Genomic DNA, 19,989 nt, shown 5'->3' on the forward strand with positions numbered 1-19,989 from the left:
GCTCTCGGGGAAGCAAGCGGAAGTGCTCCCACAGTTTCGTCCATTCCGAGTGAAGATGGGACAAAACCAAGATACCCTTCTGAGGGCATGGTGGTGTTGTCCTCAGTGATCTGGAGGACTACCTCTACGGTGACTCTTGGGTCGTTGCGACGGAAGAGGTTCCATCGTGCAGGATGTAGTTGGGAACGCGACGGAAAATGACAACGATTCTGAGGCCAACGCCGAAGAAATTTGCGAGATCCCGTACACTCGAGGAGTGCTCGACGCATTTGATGTACTGAGGCAGTACAAGGGACGGCATGAGCAGCAAGAAGCTCTGCAAGCGCTCTGGGCTCTTGAATGCCGTATGAACTGCTGCTACTGTCGAACAAGGCGCGAGCAAAAGTCACGGACTACTTTACCCGCAAATAAATGTAATTTTTGGTGAGTTCTCACACCTGTAAAACACTTTGGAAAATTTTTTAAATTCTAAAGCCGTATTTTGATTTAACGAAATTTTAATGTAACGAAGTAAATTGTGAATTTTACCAACTTCGTTACATCAAGGTTTGATTGTGTATGAACACTGTAGCTAATTTTCTTCCAAAGACGTAAAATCTCGAAGCTCGAGATGTGGAGGTTTCAAGGTTTCACTATTGTATTTTAGGTTTTCACTATGGTATTTGCACAGTCATCGATTTGAGACTGAAACATGCACATAGTAATAATTTTGCCTGCTTATTTTATGAACGGTTCACAAACCATGTATACACAATGTTGAAATAGTATTTCTATGTAAGAAAGGCTATGAAACGTGTCAACTAAGCATGTTCTAGAGACACATTCACAAATTATTTACCAACAAACTATATAAAATGGTGCAAGATGTATCAAAATGAGTGTATTTTACAAATATGTAAAAAAATATGCTTAGCTATTATTGTATTTTCATTATTAATGCAGAAATGCAACTCATATCTTTAAAAATAAAATTGCACGTCAATCTTTTTTTTTTTTTAACTCTTAATTGATAGCAGTTTGTCATGATTGACAGGATTAGAAGCGGCGTAAATCCCATTGCAAGCTGTAAGTTTGAAGGGGGTGCGAACTTGTGCCAAACAGAATAAAGAATGAGCGTCGAGACAGTAGAAAAGCGGGCAGCAATTTGGCGGCATAACGGCAAGTGAGTGCGAGATGACTCGACAAGGTCTCGCGCAACTCTTTATCTAGTGTGTGTTGGCATCTCGAAAATTCGGCCCAGGAGGTTTGAGCGTGGAGCGTTTGGGGTGAGAATGAACAGGCACTTTGAAGAACAAGAAAGTAGGACGCGCTGATGGAAGTTACGTCCCGAGTAAGAATGAACACGAATCTTCTACAAGTCCGTGACTGAGCGTTGCTTTCTCAGCCCTGCGCGCGACCTCCGAAAGCGAACGCCAAAGCCAACAACAATCGTTCACTCAAATTGAGTTATAGCTTGTCTTTGTTAGAGGGGCTGTGCCGCATGACGTCGGCTCTAAAGATGCGTTTTCTAGAACCAAGAAAGACTGAGCAGTGGTGCTGCTTTATCATAGTGTGTAGAAAGTCATGCTGTCCCTAGCTTAACTTTATATTTGTGTTTCATTGCATTGCTACCTGTGTTGTGCCAGGTTCACTGACCCGACAAATCAAGGAGCGAGTGCACGATCCACTTTCTTTGTTGTAGCTCTTGTCTGAGGTGTCACCCTGTCTTTGTACCGTAGGAATCATAAATCTCGTAGCATGGATCGGTGGGACACACTTGCATGTTGACGCCGTCTGCCGGGTAGTGCGGAAAGTGCGTACAACTAAACCGAAGGTCTTGCAGTGTGTGCGAGATATTAAGGTCTATCACCATATATGAGAACTGGTAGCTTATAACGCTGCCTGACTTTTTTTACAGCTCTTCTCTGGAAGAATGAGTTGTAAAAAAATTACGAAATATGTACATGGGTCAAAGGTGTTCCAATGCTGCCCCATTATATGGTGCCAATGTGCCAGTGTGTTAAACAGAACTGTGTGAACCAACTTTGGAGCTCCCACTAAACACAACGAATGCCAAACACTCCACTGGGCGTACCTCGGTCTGGTTTGATAATGGGCTGGTGCGCACGTGCAGTGGTGTCGTGAGGTTTACACAGATTAATTGCAAGGTAGTCGCGAGGTTTTTGCAGGTTTACTGCGAGATGCACAGGACACAATGAAATCCGCAGCTATTGCTGTCGAAGCTGGTCGGCACATTTGCAACTACTTACGACCGAACATATTATGACCTCTCGTAATATTTTTTGAGCGAACACACTGGCCTAGCTGGTGCCACCTCTGAGGTGCTCCAGAACTGCGTTTCACTAGAGCGATGGTTTTGCGGCACTTGCAAGCTCAAATGTATGCACCACCTATGGGAAGTGGTTGTTTGTATCATTGTGAGAAGTTTGTCGAGCGGTGACAAAAGTATGATGCGCAAGAAAAATGAGAAATACGGTATGCAGAAGTCGTGAGCGTTCACGGCTGCCCAATAGGTGGCACCTTGGCGTGCTCTAGTAAGAGATCACGAGAGGTCGAAAGCATTCGCAAGTGTGGGAACGAGGCTCAACCGTACCAGTGGTTCAAGCGGGACATTTTGTCGTTCTCCCACGTTTCCAGCTGGAGGACATCTTGGACCAGGAGAACTACCAGGCGACGCGCCAGAGTGGCCGCAGCGCCGGCGGCACCGAATCCGTCTGGAACGAGGTGCCCCGCTCAAGCGAGGGCTTTGTGGTGCGCGGCGGCCCCTGGGAGCAGCGAGCCCCCGACACCTCGAGCACCCAGGAGTTCCCCTCGTTCGGCGGGGGACCTCCCATCGACGCCGTGCCCGCCAAGCCCGTGCCCTGGGGCCCCCCCCGCCGCTAGGCCCCGCCCCCGCAAGACCTCTCCTACCCCTCTTCAAAGTCCCCCCTTTACTCTCCAACTCATTGTTGTCTCTTCTCCTTTTTGAGGGACCAGTTTTTTTTTTTCTTCGGTCTCTCTCTCTCTCTCTCGCTTTCCAGTTTTTTTTTCGACGTAGCGGTCTTCACCTTGTTTCGTTGTGTGCCCGCATCCCGTTAATCTAGTTCGATACAGACTTGTTGAAATGACAATTGATCGCAAATAAGGTTCCAGGCCATTTTTTTTTTTTTTTTTGTCTCGCATTGTTATAATTTTTTGTCTTCTTTTTCGAGCTAATTTTATTTAGGTCGAAGAGTCGTGCCCCGTCTTCCCTCGGACCCTCTTGTTAAGAGCTTCCAGTCGTCGGATCAGTAAAGGACTGTCTGTTGCCGTTTTCGAATGCGCATTCTTGATTTTTTTCTTGTCAGTCGTTAAAACTGCCTCATTGCCCTACTTTGGTGTCCCTTTTTCTGCATGTGCCTTCGTGCCGCTGTGTAGATGCCCAGAGTTTTTATTTTGTCTCTTCTGGCGTTGTCGTACCTACAGTTTCGAGCGCTTCTCCGTCGCGTCATTAGTGGCTCCCGCCGACGGGCTTACGAATTTTTTGTTCTCAAATGATGTGCAATGTCCACCTCCGAAGAAAGCGTCGTACAGTGTCTCGTGCAGCTTCCACGAGAGAGTTGCTCGGAGGCTCACGTTTTTCGGTGAGCGCCCTCGAGGACCCCGTTGCCTGAGGAAATTGCAGATTAAATCTGTAGTCCCTCAATTCTCTCTGCATGCATGTGTACATGAGCATGTATTTTTTGGCGTCGTGGGAACTCCTTATTTAAGTAAACTTTTATTTCAGGGTTGCCACGAAAACTGGTTGGCCTTTTTCTGTTTTTAAAATGTTGGGTTTTGTCCTCTTAATTTTTTTCTTGCAGTCTTTTCCCTCCTGCGTTTATTGGGCGTCGCTTCCTTGAAAACTAGAGAATATTTAACGTAATTCTAACGAAACTACAACCAAGCTTACATGCCCATGTTTACTTTTTTTTTTAACAAGCACAAGTTGTGTATCACAATGCTCAAGTTTTTGGGTGCAACATATATGGCTCAACTAGCGGGCTGTATTCCGTTTTATTTCATCTGTGGGAATGAAATCTGTCTTGTGTAAGAGCAGGTTTGGAGTGCTCTTTGACGCGCACGATTTTTGGTTGGAGTGACGTTCTGGGGTAGGGGCACTTAGGTTGACCCTGCTCTTTTGGGAGTCTTGGGCTGGTGCAAACTTCCACGGTGATTATTATAATTTTTTTTTTTTCCCAGATTTACCGGTTGAATGTGTGTGTGTGTCTATGTGTGTATGGATTGGTCAGAAGCAGTGGATCGAGATTAGTGTAGCCCTCATCCTTGTTTGGTGAGGGGGCAGACCCCTCGGCCTGTGGTACACAAAACGAGAGGCGGAGACGTGCGGGAGAGGAGACTATTTCCAGAAACAAAACCGGGGAGAGGCTTTGGGAATGGTTTGTGTGGGGGGAAGTTTCTATGCAGTCTTTGTGCCAGTCGTTGTATATTCAAAAGAAGAGGTATATTGATCTATAAAAAGGGGAATAAAAAAAGTGTTACAAAAAGAACTGTCTTCGTTTCCTTCTCCGCGGGGCTGCATGGCATGCTGGACATGACTGTGCATGTACCTATACTCATTGTCGCATCAACAAAAAAGGTTTCACACATTTTTCGACACCTGAAGCGGGTTTAAATAGTAATGCCTTGCGAGGAGCCGGATAGTCTTTACTACTGTTGTTGAAGTGAATAAGAGCATAGAGATTCATTGACTGCTTCTGCTGCCATCTTTGTGACTTGTTAGTAGATTCATTTCTATGAACTGACACATACTGTAGAGTTTGCATGCTGGCGGATTCTTCAAGATTGAGAAGGTTTTTTGTCGGGATTGATGGCAAGATATTTGGCAGCATCTTTGTGATAGGGATGTGTTCTAGTGGCGTTGGTCCTGGTGGCTTATGACTAGAGTTGACAAGTTGGATTCCTGTCGGGCCACGTGTACTGGGAAGTTCGTTGTGAGACCAATTGTAACACTTAACGTTAAGAGTTGAGCTTTACTGGCTTTACTGCCATCCGTTGAGGGAGATATCCTATTGGCCTCGTTATTCGCGCTGAGAAACTCGCGAGAGGCGATTCTGTTTTTCTCACCGGGTAGTGCACGTGCTACCCATGAGGTTGTTTATTTTTCATAGTGCAGAGAAGTTTGACATTGCACGTGCTTCGCCAGCAGAGAAAGTTGAAGTATCCTCAATCTGGGTTACGAAAAAAATCCACCAGGCGGCGATACCCAAACTTCTCGCCGCTAGGGAGGCTCAAGTGAGGGTGGGTGCAACTGCTAGATCGGCGATCGCGGGACATGGACGCCATTTAATTGCTAAATTTTGCTGGGAGTCTATGGGGCAAAGGGTCGTTTTCTTTCCCAACTCGGGAAAGAAAAGCCCATTAAGGTGCTTGAATAATTTACACAAGGTATAAATGATTGCCTCCCTACTCGCCGCGAATAAGCTTTGTGACAGTCGTGAACTGACCGGTGACTTCATGTCGGTCGCAAGAGTGTGAACGGCGCTTAATTGTTACTGAAAAATAATAATAATAATAATAATAATTTCGAGCTAGCGGTGCAAATGCTCCCGTGCACTTGCGCGGTCTTCACCTGTGGTCTTCACTTCGGAAATGTCACAGAAAAAGTTACCCCAATATAGAGATTTCTGAAAATGATGGAATGTGCCATCTCCGGCGTTCGTCAGTCGCTCAGCATCTCAAATCGAAATCAGATCATTGCTCTTTGTTTTGTTTTTACTCTCAGTTTCTAGGTCTGAGAACTTCCGCCAGACGTCACGTCCAGCGCTGGTGTTTATTTATTTTTTTTATTTCGTAACAGTGATGGCAGACGACATTTCGGACGATATTTGCGATGATTGGGAAGATATGGTCGAGAACGGCGTAAGTTATCCGCAACGACACAATTTGACAGAGCATTGAAGCTTCCGCGTTCACGACCGACCTCCGGGAGGGGCCGCGGTGAAGTGACGCGGCGGCGGCTTATTTTCGGACCGGAAAAAAAGTAGGCCTAACGTTAGGCTTATCGTTCTACGGGGGGCTTCCCTCTTTGATTCGCTTACTTCACCGCCGACTCCCGAAGGAAAAAGAAACAACAACACAAAAAAAGATAAAACGAGATCTCTCCTTCTGGACCTGCCGTGTCGTTTTCCTGCTTGCATGCCTTGTTGTGCCATAGTTTCCGTCGTCCTGGATTTCCTAACGCATGCTGTCACCTTCACTCAGGTCCTGGAAAAGAAGTTGGAAAGGTTAAAGGTGAAAACGAACTCGACAAACAGGTCAGTCTCTTTACCGCCGATTCTCTTGATCCAAGTATTGCCTCGCGGGCCAGCGACGCCTCTGTTTTTCCCGTTAACCCTTTCAATCGCCTAGCGTGTGTCCCATTCTAAAACGTCGCCCCAAAAGGGGGCTACATTTGTGACCCGCGCGACGCCGCTTTCCTAACACCCGATTTATCGCCGCTTGCGGTGTCTTGGTGCTTTCAGCAACCACACCTCCGCGCACAACACCACCGGCATCGGTGAACTCGCTATGCCCCGCGTCCTGCTAGAGGACAGTGTGCGGACGCAGTACGCTCCGACAGTGAAGATCCTCAAGCGGCCGCCGGACGGCAACCGAGCCGGCGGGAGCCCGAACGGCGCAGGCGGCGCCGAGAAATCGCCCAGCCGACAGCCCGTGAAAACGCTGCAGCAACGCGAAGCTGAGTACGCCGAGGCCAGACTTCGGATTCTGGGTTCGGCGCGAAGCGAGGACGACGCCCAGAAGGAGAAGTGAGTGACCCGTCCCTCGATTTGTCCCGTGCCACTGACGCGTAACCGTGCCGGATTCGATTCTCGAGCATAGCCTTTATTTTGGACCATGCTGTGTCCCCGGATGGCTTACGCGAGGATGACGCGTCGTTGACGAGTTCTGACGACGACGAATCTGGCCAAAACAATCTGCTTCTTTTCCCCAATTCCGTTTTGGAGGTCCCTCTACTGCATGGGTCATCAAACTGGGTTCCTCGCCCTCGGGAGTTCCCCGAACTCCCAAATTTCCTCGACCGGCCCTGCCCCTTTAAAATAAATTTCCATAGTTTAAGGACAATTTTAGCAGATCTGAGCCACCCACCAATGCATAACTTTAAGGGAAAACCACTCACTAATATGTGCACTATTGTTTGCACAGTATGCAGGCTTCTGCACTGTTGTTTTGCATCAACCTCGAGGCAGGAGGGGTTCCTCAGTTATCAGCACAGTGCGAGACATATGTAGATGAAGACGCACAGCACGACGACGCGATAGACTAGTAAAAGTCCTATTGGTGCGTACTTGAGTAGCCTCAACTGGCAGTCTCCGCTGTCCAGACAGCGCAACTGAAAAAAAAAAAGAGAAAAACAAAAAGCGTCTTGTTCCCGTGGCCCCTGGGCATGCACGCTTTCCGTTCAGAGAGTCTGCTGTGACCTTGACGGACGCTGGCTTGAACACCCTGCTATTGATCTCTCCGCTTCAACGCATTAAAAAAATTGTTGTTGCCATTGAGGCACGAAGCTAGGGTCGGTGGCAAAGCAGTATCTAAGCAACAGATGTAGCGCTCGTGCCAAGTTCTACATGACGTGGCACACCCAGGAAACGACTTCAAGAACAAGCCTGTCTCCCCTAGAGAAGCATGAGAAACCAGGCCTGCGACTGGCTGCCGTTAGCTGCATATCGAGGAGCCATCTGATGGAGCCGCCCACAACCAAGGCTAGGACAGGACTTTATCTGGCAGCTGTGACGCGCGCAGTGTCGACGCCTATATATATCTTGCATTGTGGTTATTAGTCATGAGAGCGTTCTCTGAGATAGCAAAGTTTGAAAACCCCTTTGTATTGCAAAACAGGCTAGCTCAAATGGGATTTGCTTGCTGGCAGAGATAGGCTTATTGATATATAACAGCTTGGTTGAAGGTTTTTTTAGTTCCCTGTCTGTCCGGTTATCTTTTTTGCTGAGGTGCTTTGTGTTGGGTGTTGATAGCATTAGCAATCTTGTCCTAGCCTGGGCTGGCTTTTGGTATAAGCGATTACTGTGGTGTGATGCTGGCTCGATGCACTATGGCTTTTTTTTTTTTTTTTGAGCTACGGCCTAATTTATCAGTTTTTCTAATAGGAAACATGCAACCATTAGTGCGAGCTGTGGGTAAAGCAGCTTATCGTCCAGCACAAACTACAGCTTTGATGATGGGGAATCTGGTAGCTCATTGGCAGCACATGCATGGCAGCAAGGCACATAGCTATGGCGACTAGTGAACACATCATATTATATGACTAAGTCATAGACTTTCCGGTTTTACCAAATTACACAGATGAACATCCACCGGTGTCAGACATACAAAATCTGTTAAAATTAAAAAACACCCAGTTTTGGAAATTTATGTTTTTGGCAAAACTCTCCCTTCCTAGACATTTTTTTTGGGTGCATACCCTTGCCTATAGTCACTGACAGAATAACAACAGCAGGGCGTCCTTTGAACGCCCAGCCACCAGCACACGCTCCAAGCCTTCTGCCGTGCTTCAATTGCATATGTGCCCTCGAGGTGCACTCGACTCCAAAGCGTTGTCGAAGGTAGGAAGCTTGCACTGGAGGCGGGGTAACTGAAGCTTCTCCCTGCCATTATCACCATGTCAGTGACTAGGATCAAGCACGCTGCCTGTCTCGAATCAGTGGAATCACTAACCGTGAGGGACAGTGGCATGAGAGTTAAAGGACACATGCAAAGGAAAAAAACATATTTTTTAGACAGCTTAGATGGAAAAAGGATGTCATAAAACAATTTTACAACGAAGAAAAAAATTTTTTAGAGCTATATTTACGGCGCTATATGAATTTGTAGTTGGCGCTCGCGGGAGCCGCCGCTGGTCACGTGGTAGGCCCGCGCGCCGCCGCGCTGCATCGCCGCCGCACGCTGAGCGTTGTGCGAACGCCGCTTCCACGCGTTTCTCCACGCCGCCGTCGCCGCCGCCGCACAAGTTCGTCTGCTTTGGGGCGCCGCCGCCGTCGTTCGACCGGCGCACAGGTCTATCACGTCTGCTTGCGCTTTTTCAGGAGTTTCCTTTGGGCTCTAAAAGTTACTTATTCATCTTAGTTTCTTGTTATACTTCAAACAAAGATGAATAAGTTACTTTTAGAGGCCATAGGAAGCTTCCGAAAGAATGCAAACACCACGTGATAAATAAGTACCAGTCACGTGATAAATACGGACCACTTTTCCGCGGTGCCTGCGGGCGCCAACTACAAATTCGTTTTGCGCCGTAAATATAGCTCTAAATTTTTTTTTTCTTCGTTGTAAAATCGTTTCATGGCGTCCTTTTTCCATCTAAGCCGTTTAAAAAAAATGTTTTTTTCCTTTGCATGTGTCCTTTAAGTCAGGTATTCTGTCACCGCGGATTGTCTCCATGTCCCTGTTCTCTTCGGTTGAGAGCCGGACAACGGTGTTCGAAACTACGGTGGTGGTTGTCGTCAGTTCAATCTTGCTGAAGAGGCAACAGCAACAGCTTGCCTTCCTCATTACAGAAACAGTTTGCTTGAGAACAATTAATTTTGTCATCACACGGAAGCAGAGGGGTAGAAGGATACAAAGGAAACTAGGAACTCCAGACGGTTACACTAAAATGTTGAAAGAATTTGCAGTTTCTATATTTTTTATTGTTTATCTAAACACAAGCGACAAAAGCGGGTGTCACCTTGCCTCAAAAATCTACTTTTCCGCTGTGCAATCGCGAGGGAAAAAACAAATTAAGTGCCGATCAGCAGTCGTTTGTGGCGGTTACAGGATCTACGGTGAAGCGTCTTCTGAGGGACACACGTCAGCAAGACCTGTTCCCCTCCGCTGCTACACTCGCCGTCGCCCCCGTGGCAAACTCTTTTGTGTCGATCACTCACCGCAAACTTCGACAAAGCTAATCCTTGAAAGTCTACAATCGCAGAGAAAGCGTCTGGGGTCTCTTAAAGGGAAGCAGAAGCGCTTTTCTGCGCTATCAATACCCGGCCGATTGAGTCAAGGCAGTCCACTTTCCAAAGACGTTGCCGTGCCGACCATTAACGCATTCATTTAGGCTTAGGAAGGGCCAGAATCGAAAGAGACTCAAGAATACAGCGAGGTAAATGCTCATGCTTTGCGCTTTAAGTGAGGTAAGGCAAAGCGAAACCCTCCTGCACCATTCGTTGCTGACTAACGCGCCCGATATTGCAGCTGCAACAACATATTAGTTTTAAAGCGAGCGGTGCTCATTAACCGGGGCACCACCATGTTTCCCCGCATCCCTACCGAGCCAGTCACGTGATTTCAAAAAATCCCTCTGCTAGGTACTGCGGCTAACTTTAGCCGCGGTTAGCGCTTTCAAGCAAACGGGCTCTGAAAGCGAAACTCTGTCGAAGGCAAGAAGGCAATTCAGCGCATTAAAAGGCACACGCAAAGTGGAGACGACACTAGGTAGGAATTATATGTTGCCAGTTCTAGAAAAAGCTATTACGTTATTAGATGCGTGCAGCATACTCTAAAAGCTGCGATCATGTAGCCAAATAGCTGGCTTCCACTGGCTTTTTTGTGTTAACTGCCTTATATTAGTGTTTTAGTTTTTGTTTCTTTTTATATTGTTAAAGTGACCATATTTCCCGGACCGACTCCATTACTTAAGATTGTTTTATTTCGTTTTTTTAATCTACTCCGCTACCCAGTCACTGAGGCTTTCACAATGCAACTTGTTTTAGCATGGACGTTTTTTTTTTTCTTCTTTTTCTACAGTTACTGCTATTTTTTGAGGTCACATAATTTTTAAACGTAAGCATAAATTTTGTTAAATTTTCTTTCCATGGGGTACATACATATTCTCTTCAGGTGCGCTTTTTGGAGATATGAAGCATGTGACATTCTGTTGTGAATTAAGTTTTTTTTTACAAGTTATGCAGTGTTTTCCGTATGAAGTTTGTGTGTCATGCAATGGTTCTTTCTGCTGTAGAAATGCGGTCGGACGATGACAATGCTTGGTGGTGGTCTAATGCAGTCAACAAATCTTGGGAGGTGTGTGTGAATGTAGAGGCCCAGGAAGCTTTCACAAATTCGACATCAAATTTTGGCTGCTTGGCACACACCTCCGCTTTTTCTTCAGGTGTGATTTCGGAATAATTTGTGGCAAACTAATAAAACGAAGCAGAGGGTATCGCTATCACAAGGATGGACCTTCTGTGGAGCTATTTGCGTAGTACGCAAGGACATGGCGGTGGCAGGACGGCGACCCTGTCCCATCACCCCTCTCATCTAGCTCAGGGGAAGCTCTCCCATTGCTCCAAGCCGATTATACTATCCCTTCAACCCACTTCAGCCTTGGTGAACAATGCAGCCTGCATGCTCACGTGTCCAGCAGCTGCCAAGCATGAAGGCCAATGTGTGCTGAATTCTTTTCCTCTAACGACCGTTTTGGGGAGGGTCACCCTAATTCGGCCAGACTCGTCCCGTCAGTAGCACTCTGTTTATTGCCAGCGTTTTATGTTACAATGAGTAGCAGCCAGTATGTTCCAGAACGCATGAAGCCGGTCATGTCGCGTCGGCGCAAGTGGTTCCTCGTGTCTGCCCGTATTACCGCGGAGGGTTATTTTTCTGCTTTGCCAATGGCTGAAACACGTACTTGGTCACGTAGAAGGTCCTCTGGACACATTCCCCTTTTGGATCCACCGAAAGATTTCGAAAAACCAGAAGCCGAACCCGATTTACAAGAGCAAAAACTTTGGCGCCCAACTACTTCCGCAAGCGACGTAGCAGGCGAGAACCGAGGTGGTCCTTTTATGACGTCTTGGTGCACCACGCGTGACTAGCCAATGGCGTGCCGCTGCCGCGATCGCTCCTGTTTTCTTCGCTTTTTTTCACGTTTAGTGACTATTTTGGGTCAAACGGTAGTGATATTTGGACTCTGCAGGCACAAACACGTCAGAACCAATCATTAACTAATTTTTTTCGAAAAGCTCTTCAGCTTCCCTTTAAAGAGAAAATGGGGCACTTCTACATTTGAGAAAAAATGCTTAAATTGCGTTCATTTGGCCTTTAGATTAACAGATATCAAAATTGTATTTCAATGCGACGCGCCGGAGAGCCATACGAGCAATTTCAAAATAGGACTGAAGCCCCGCCTCCTTAGCCTTGGGCAGCCAAAAGAGCCGTCGATGACGTCACGGACAGCGACTGTCTTTCGCGTTTTTCTCGCGTTTAACAATACTTACGCAGCAAATGGTTTGGGTATTCGGGTTCACGGGGTAAAAATACTCTTGAATTCACTTCTAACTCATTTTTTCCAAGAAGCTCCGTAGCTTCCCTTTAAGAGAGAACCCAACGGGAAACCAGGTTGTTCCCCAGAGTATGTCACTCGAAAGACGACGTGCGAGTTGAGAGGCACTTTGACCTTCGGTTTGTTTAAATTTTTAGAATAAAAACTAGCGCATGCAAGAAACTATGGTTTTCTGTTCTTTGTTCCATAGGTGACACAGATTTAATTCTCGCAGTGAATTACCCGAAGTCCAAAGAGTACTATTGTGTGTTGTGTGTATGTTGGCACAGCCTGGAGTTAGTCTGCCTCAACGGGCGACTTGTCTCTCGGCTGTAGATGAGCAATTTAGCTAGTGCAGTACAACGGCTAGGATGAGGTCTTTAGCTTGTGCCACGACGCAGTAGTGATACACGACTGCGCGCCGGTGCGATGCTCATCCAGATTGAAACAGGCAGGGGTGAGGATTGAACCTAGCATCTTGAGGAGTAGTACTCAAGCTTTGGCCCGTGTTTGGACTCGTATGTGGTTTGCAAGTGACGTCGCATCATAGTAAACGCAAAGCATCATAAGTTTGTACACAAGTTGTAAACTAAATTTGACCTCTTAGTTTTTCGTGAGTATTTTTGTACCGACAATTGCGGTTTTTAGCGTCTCAAAACAAATTATAGAAATACATGTGCCGATTTTCCTTATAAACACCAGAAAATTTGCGGCCTAGTTACAACTTCGTCTATAACTCTGCAGTGATTTTCACCATGAATCTAGGTATTTCTTCTAAATAAATTTTGCTTGGCACAGCGAGGCCTTTGTCACTTTTTTAGCATTAGACTATTAATCATCATCATTATGGGAGAATAATTTAACTCAAATGTGGCAAGCACTTGATAGACATTACTGATTTGGTAGCACCACGGTATAGTTAATACGTTCAAGCAGCCATTAGAGTGACAGGAATGTAATGACTATTTCACAGGAGAAAGGGCATGATGACATTTTGCAGAGTTGAGATCTGCGATTGGGGTTCACATGTAAAACCCGGCCGGAGTAGCCACTACCGAGTTTCTGCATCCAATACTTCATAATTAAAGCAGTGTTACTCATTTTGTATTACTTTTCTAGGCTACCCATACTTAAACTTCAGGGATTTCTTGTGAGCTCTTGGAGATTGAATGCAAGAGGGTTAGTCTTTACCTAAATGATGGAAATAATCCCTGGAAAAGGGGATCTAGAGGGACAAAGGACAAGCACAAATCTCCAAACACAACTTGATGACTGGTGCGCGACCGAAAAGATCTGCCTGGTCTGGGTATTGAACCCGAGACCTCTCCATTTCCAGTGGAGTGCTCTACCAACTGAGCTAACCACGGGTTAGACGTCAGTAGAGCAAACAGGTTTTATCAGCTGCCTCCAGTCCAGGGTGTAAGATAGACAGGTGGGGAAACGAGAGCCAAATGAGTGACCGGATTGTGTCCCCCTCGGGTTTCTCTTTTTCTGTGGCGCCATCTATGTGGAGCACCGCGAACTCTCACTCCGGGTGGCGACCGGCTAAACTCACGGAGATGATTTCTCGTGGATTTTCAATGAAAGAATGTCGTGCTCTCGGTTTATTTTCCGCACTCTCCCATAAAGTTCCACGCAAATTCGATTCCAATTTTTTTTCCTCTCGCCGCAGCGCCATCTGTCGCAAATCGGGGGTACCCGCAAGCAGACGAGTACACAATCCGGTCACGGCGCTGCGGTAGGCTTCTATGGGCTGTTTCCCCACCTGTCTATCTTACACCCTGCTCCAGTCTAACACCAACATACTTTTTACCTTTCTACCTATTTTTATAACGGCTATTTTCACTATCTAGGTTTTTTTGTATACAAACATTTATTCCCACTTTACTTCATACTCCAGTATATTTGTTTTCTGGCAAAGCTTTTAACTATACTCCGTTCTGCCTCAAATCTGAGTGGGGCCAAAAGCTAGTGACCTCTGCAACAAAACATGCGGGTTAAAAATGATATATGACGAAGCATTCTTTGTGCTCAAATGGGTCATTTGGCAGTAATGAACGCATTGAAATATAAAAAATGACTAACCTGGTGCTTTTGATGCAGTTTTGATTGGCACCATTTAATTGTATAGGGTTGGTAGTACCCAGACTTTAAGGCAAAATGGAGTATAACTGCAGTTAGAAACTAGTCTTTTCTTGCTTACCCTGCCTTAGGTGTGCCTAGCCTCGAAAATGTGTTTGAACTTCTCCTTTTGTGGCTTGTTCTGCTCCAGGAGTGGCAGCACGAGCGTCGTGAACCAGGTGGCGGGTGTGCCGCCGCCACCGACGGACCACGTGGTGCGGCAACCACAGGGGCCCGACCAGGGCTCCAACGGCTTCCAGCAGCCGCGGAGGTAGCGCCCGCCGCTCACCTTTGCCTCTGCCGCAGCGTCTTCAACGTGCTCCCTTGCCAGCCGAAGAACAAGCGAGCACCGTGTTTCCAGCATTGGTCACGGCTCGTGTGTGTGGTTTCCGTGTTGTGCTTCTCTCCTCCCGTCCTTTCCCTTCCCAGACTTTCCGTCTTGACGCCCTCAAGACACCGTTTGTGCGACTCCAGGCCCGTGTTTTCTTCTGGGGTGACCCCTGCTTGAATTCTCCCGTCTGTCTTTTGAGTCCCTCCCACCTGCCTTTTCTTCCCTCTGCTTTTGTAGATTACGGAGCGACGTACAATGTGCTTGCCTTTCTCTTCATAGATTTGTGTACTATTTATTTGCTCTGTTGGAACGAAAGATTTAGGAGGTTACCATGCTGACTGGACGTTCTCGGATCGAAAACGAAACGGGTGTGCACTTGAGGGTTGCCCGTGGGGCCGAGCTTTCGTCTGCGCTGCCAAAGGACGTTCAAAACCTCCTTCCAGCTTGCAGGCTGTGCGCGCGTCGGCTGGGCATGCCTTGCACCTCATGCCCGTGTTACTCGACTCTTTCTCACTTTGTCTTTGGAGTGCCGCTAATCTTGTTTGTTTGCCGTCGCATCTTGCTCTAGGTGAAGCAGGGACTTTTTTTTTTTCTTCCACCTGACTGCTACGTGGTTTGTGCAGCTTGAACCTACTTCTGTGTCTTACCGCTTTTTCTTGCCGCCATATATATATACACACATATATATATATATATATAATTATACATATTTATGTACATATGCATGTGTTTGTGTACATAGTCACATAACTCTCTATCTCTACGGTTGTTGAAGAAAGAGGGAAAGGAGTGTGCTGTTTGTATTTTTGCAATTGTGCGTAGTACCTGCAGAGTGATGTCGTAAGCGCGTCGGTTTTCTTTGGTTAGAACCGTTAGGTTTATACTTTAGCGATTGACAGGAACTACTTAATTTAGGGAAGCAACTAGCCTACAAATTCTGACTGGGAACTTTTTTTTTCTCGTTCTGATTTATGGTGTAGGATTAAAATGAAAAAAAGTATCAAGTGGGTCACTTGAAAGTGCTTTCACATGCATAGACTGTGCGAGATAGGTTGGCCGTGGAACTCTATTGTCGAACTTGTCCCAGGATACAAAGTAAGCCAGTTGGTTTGCATTTCGGAGTAACATATGACGTCCAGATTGTCTCAGCCTGTTTCGTTGAAGGAAGCTGGTCTAGGTAGAAGGAAATCAAGTGGAGGGGAAGGGCAACAACGCATACAACCTCCAGAGAAGTAGAAGGGCTTTGAGAAACGGCTGTTTTTACTGCTAGACAATTCTCGCTTCGTGTACAGCATGCAGATCAAACGGCGATTCTGTGAGAAGAGAGTCTCCTGTTGTTACAAACTTTGTGCATGTTCCGTCTTTGTATAAAGGCCGTTTTTCTGCTCAGTTTTCTGACTGCTTATTCCAGAGGGAGGGTCGGCCAGGCTCTCTTGAGCAAACCCTTTCTGGCTGAGAGAGGTTGCCCAGGAGGGACGGGTGGATCGTCGAAGCTGCAGCCCATCCAGCTTTCTTAACGCTTTCAAAATGAAGTTTGTTAGCACACCTTTCTTAACTCTTCTGAAATTTAAAACTACATTGAAGTTCTTTTGCACACCTGCCAAGAACCGGTAAATCTGGCATTACTGAAGTCTTGATAAGTGTTGAAATACTGTTCTATCATCTATCTTTTGAAATTCTTATAAGACTGAAAGGGGTCATGAAATGATTTTTCAACTTTTTCCTGTTTAGCTATCCTCCTCAACTCACAAATCGCGCATTTTACCAAACAATTCAAGAGGGCGGAAAGGAGGGAGTTCCCTCTGGCTGGGACCCTCGTTTGTGTACCCGGACACCGCCGTCCTCCTCCTAGAAGACAGCCCGTCGCTCAGAACTGGAACAAAGGTTTCTTTCCCCACTCCGTTCATTCCGAAGCTTACAGTGCTGCTGAAGCTACGTGTTCCCTGGGCCAGCCACACTTCTGCCATGTGATCACGCTTCCTCGCGCATACCCTTACGCAGAGAATGAGGTCAGGTGATGAAAGGGAGGCGGCTTATTTGTCCGGCAAGTGCATAGCTTTCACTGCACTGTCGGCTTAGGGGTGAAGGGAGTGGGGAAAGAAACCTTTGTTCGAGTTCTGAGCGAGGCGAGGTCCGGTGTCGTGTGACGTGCGTTCGGACCCGGTGACGTGCTTTGGGTGCCGCGGATGTATCGCAGTGAAAAGGCAGAGAGCTTTCGAAGGGAAGGAGGGCGTTTTCAAATTTTCGTACTGAAAGTCGGGCTTTTGACTTTCTACCTTCTTTCCACCAAACGATGCGCTATTAGTAAAATTATAAACCATTTCTCATCGATGGTAGTACCTTTGATATAGCAAAAACTGCCAAACCTTTGCCCTAATGAGATGATGCAGTTTCAGGGTTGCCTCATAGATGGCGGCAGCGTGCCAGTGGGTTCTCTTTTAAAGGGCAACTCCGCTCAATTCCGAAAAATTTAGGCTTCCATGTGATTCACATTCACAAAGCACTACTAAACAACTCTAAGTCTTTGGATTCGCGAAATGTGGAATATTATTTGTGTAATCCTAATTTAAACATCAGATACCGAAACCGAAACTTCGGTTGCGTCAGGCAACATTGGTCTCGGGTCGTCATGGCACGTCACGTCGAACCACGTGGTCTTGTGACGTTCGGGAGAAAGCAAAAAACCGAGCGAGGTTTTTTTTTTTTTTTCATTGGACGCGGGCAGGTCGTTCCGCATGGCGTGGACGGTGATGGCCCGGGGGCGAGGGGGAAGGGGAGAAGACGAAAGAGGAGAAAAGGAGCGGAGAAACAAATAAATAAATATATAAATAAATAAACAGACCGATAAGCGCGCAGGGCAGCGCATCCCAGGCGCATCCGTGTTACGGTGATCACGTGATCACCGTAAGCCAACACCGGGAGGAGAAACTCATGACGTCATCGTTCAATTTCGCTCTGAGAAGTAAAAACAAGCAAAACGTGAGAATGACGTATCATGCCTCTGACGTAGTGGCTCAACGTTGGCCGCTCCAACTCCGTGGCATTGACTGCGCTGATGATTGCGCCTCGCGCCTCACGCTAGAGTTGGCAGATTTCGGCGACTTGGCTCGCTTGAAGGTTTGCTGGCCAGTTTATTAAATAAATAAACGGAATTAGATCGTAATATTTGACGTGGGGTCTTCCTATATGATACTCAAGAGGGCTACATAGTTTTCTAAATATCAAAAATGAAGCGGAGTTGCCCTTTAAGAGATCGGGTGTAAGCAAACGCAAGTGTGTCAACAAGCCATAAGGTGATTTTGAAAATTTAATTTTATGGAAACACGAGTGCAAGCTTTTTTATACAGTGCTGCCAAAATCTCAATGATAACGTTATTCTTTGCCGTTCACATTAATTTAATAGTTGAACATGTGATGCCAGATAGCAGCGATTGTCTGTTGTACGAAGCTCATTGGTTTGTTGAGAGAGCAACTTCTCCAAGTGCAATGAGATTTCTAACAGCTTGGTAAGCTGAATAAAGTTTGGTCTTGTCAACTATCGAGGCTGTAGTTCTGTAGAATGTGCAAGGAAATTAGAACCCAATGAAGCAGTGTTCGCAGGGGAGGGTTCATTTATCCAACGTTGATTTATCCCCACAGTAGACCCTTTTCTTGCAAACGCCACCAGACGGTACTCCGGTCTTTGACGTCCCAGAGAACTTCCGGTTTATAAAAAGAATAAACAAGGAACATTTTGACTCCGTAAGTGTGACGTCATGGGTCCAAACAAACCGTTGCTAGGGTCGTTGTTATGGATAAATACATGTGGCTAGGTTTCGCTACGAAAACCCGACCGCTCAAAAATCAGGAGTAGGATTTAAACTTCTAAAAATCACACATATAGAAAGCTTGCATGTCATATATGTTTCGACAGAAGTGTGCCGGTAATCGCTTGTTTCTGAAATATTTACGACTGCAAATTCCGGTCTTCAAGACGCCCGCAGCAGACGACAAGTGCACGAAGTATGCCGTCTGCGGCCGGCCGGCGCCGTCGTTTCAGTCGAGTGAATAAAGACAATATTCTGATATTGCATATAATGAGTTTCAGACACTTAAAAGAATTCATAGTGGGGAGCGATGCAAAATATGGTTTATCGAAAGTCCGGGCGTCGATTGAGATGATCGTCTGCTAAAAGATAGCATTGCACCCGTGAGGAAAGCACTTCAGGCGATCAGTTCGGATCCCAAATTTTGTTTGCGGACTCGCGCTATGGGAAGGTGCTTCGTACCTGGTTGTAACGCCATTGCGAGGAGAAAGATTCTTGCCGTTTCTTTAGATTTCCGCAAGACCCCAAAGCGCGAAAGAACTGGATAAAAAATATAAGGTAAGTTTAACAGATGGTACTCGCATCGCGGGTTCGATGGCGATTTTCACCAAAAGAGCACATCGACGGAATTTAATATATACCACGGGGGAAAAAAAAAAGAACAAAATACTGCGAAATTGCGAGAGACTGACAACCTCAATAATACTAATAGCAAACGAGTTACCTCGACGGCGTACGATTTGTTTCTCATGCTGGCCTGCACTACGCCGGTAGTGCACTTCAGGTCGTCGTCGTAGCTGATCTGCATGACGTCGTTTGATTTTACGGCATTTTTACCCCTCTAAAATAAACTAAGTTCTTCACAAAAAAAGAAAAGAAACATTGCGGAGGCTTTTACGGCTATGGCGATGCACTTGTTTTTGTCGTTGGTTTACCGACGCAATTCAACAAGGCGCCCACTGCTGCAGAGGCCAGCAAATATATCGTGTCGTCTGCCACCAAAGCAAAGCGGAGTGCAATGAAACGAGAGCCAAATGAGCGACCGGATTGTGTCCCCGTCGGTTTTCTCTTTTTCTGTGGCGCCATCTATGTGGAGCACCGCGAACTCTCACTCCAGGTGGGCGAACGCTGGCGACCGGTTAAACTGACGGAGAAGGTTTCTCGTGTATTTTCAATGAAGGACTGTCGTGCTCTCAGTTTATTTTGCGCACTCTCCCAAAAATTTCCATGCAAATTCGATTCCAATTTTTTCTTCTCGCCGCAGCGCCATCTGTCGCAATTCGGGGGTATCCAGAAGCCACCCGCAAGCAGACGAGTACACAATCCGGTCACGGCGCTGCGGTAGATTTCTATGGGCCGTTTCCCCACCTTTCTATCTTACACCCTGGTTTGGACCCAGACGCCATGTTGTGACGTATTACGGGGTCAACGACACCCCCCAGAAAGTATTTTTATTTTGT

General features: G+C 46.6%; 2 protein-coding genes across 3 annotated transcripts in view; both read left to right on the forward strand.

Moving 5' to 3' along the window:
• LOC8035203 (vigilin) overlaps window positions 1-4,505 on the forward strand; it is a 39,319-nt gene extending 34,814 nt beyond the window's left edge. Inside the window, exon 19 of the mRNA XM_002411121.4 lies at window positions 2,638-4,505. Within this exon, the coding sequence (XP_002411166.3) occupies window positions 2,638-2,883 (246 nt within the window). The 3' untranslated portion in view covers window positions 2,884-4,505. The remainder of the gene's footprint in view (window positions 1-2,637) is intronic.
• A 1,257-nt stretch (window positions 4,506-5,762) lies between these two features.
• On the forward strand, window positions 5,763-16,113 carry LOC8035209 (SUZ domain-containing protein 1). 2 transcript variants are annotated; one of them, XM_029983211.3, is made up of 4 exons: window positions 5,763-5,880; window positions 6,223-6,275; window positions 6,483-6,767; window positions 14,544-16,113. In XM_029983211.3, exons 1-4 carry the CDS (start codon window positions 5,821-5,823, stop codon window positions 14,665-14,667), a joined length of 522 nt encoding a protein of 173 aa, XP_029839071.2. In that variant the 5' UTR covers window positions 5,763-5,820; the 3' UTR covers window positions 14,668-16,113. The 2 variants fall into 2 exon arrangements, with proteins under 2 accessions (XP_029839071.2, XP_042146741.1); XM_042290807.1 differs by lacking the exon at window positions 5,763-5,880 and having other exon boundaries at window positions 5,995-6,275.
• Window positions 16,114-19,989: the final 3,876 nt, after the last annotated feature.

This window comes from Ixodes scapularis, unplaced genomic scaffold (genome assembly GCF_016920785.2).
Source record: "Ixodes scapularis isolate PalLabHiFi unplaced genomic scaffold, ASM1692078v2 PGA_scaffold1__304_contigs__length_218370807, whole genome shotgun sequence".
Taxonomy (NCBI): domain Eukaryota; kingdom Metazoa; phylum Arthropoda; class Arachnida; order Ixodida; family Ixodidae; genus Ixodes; species Ixodes scapularis.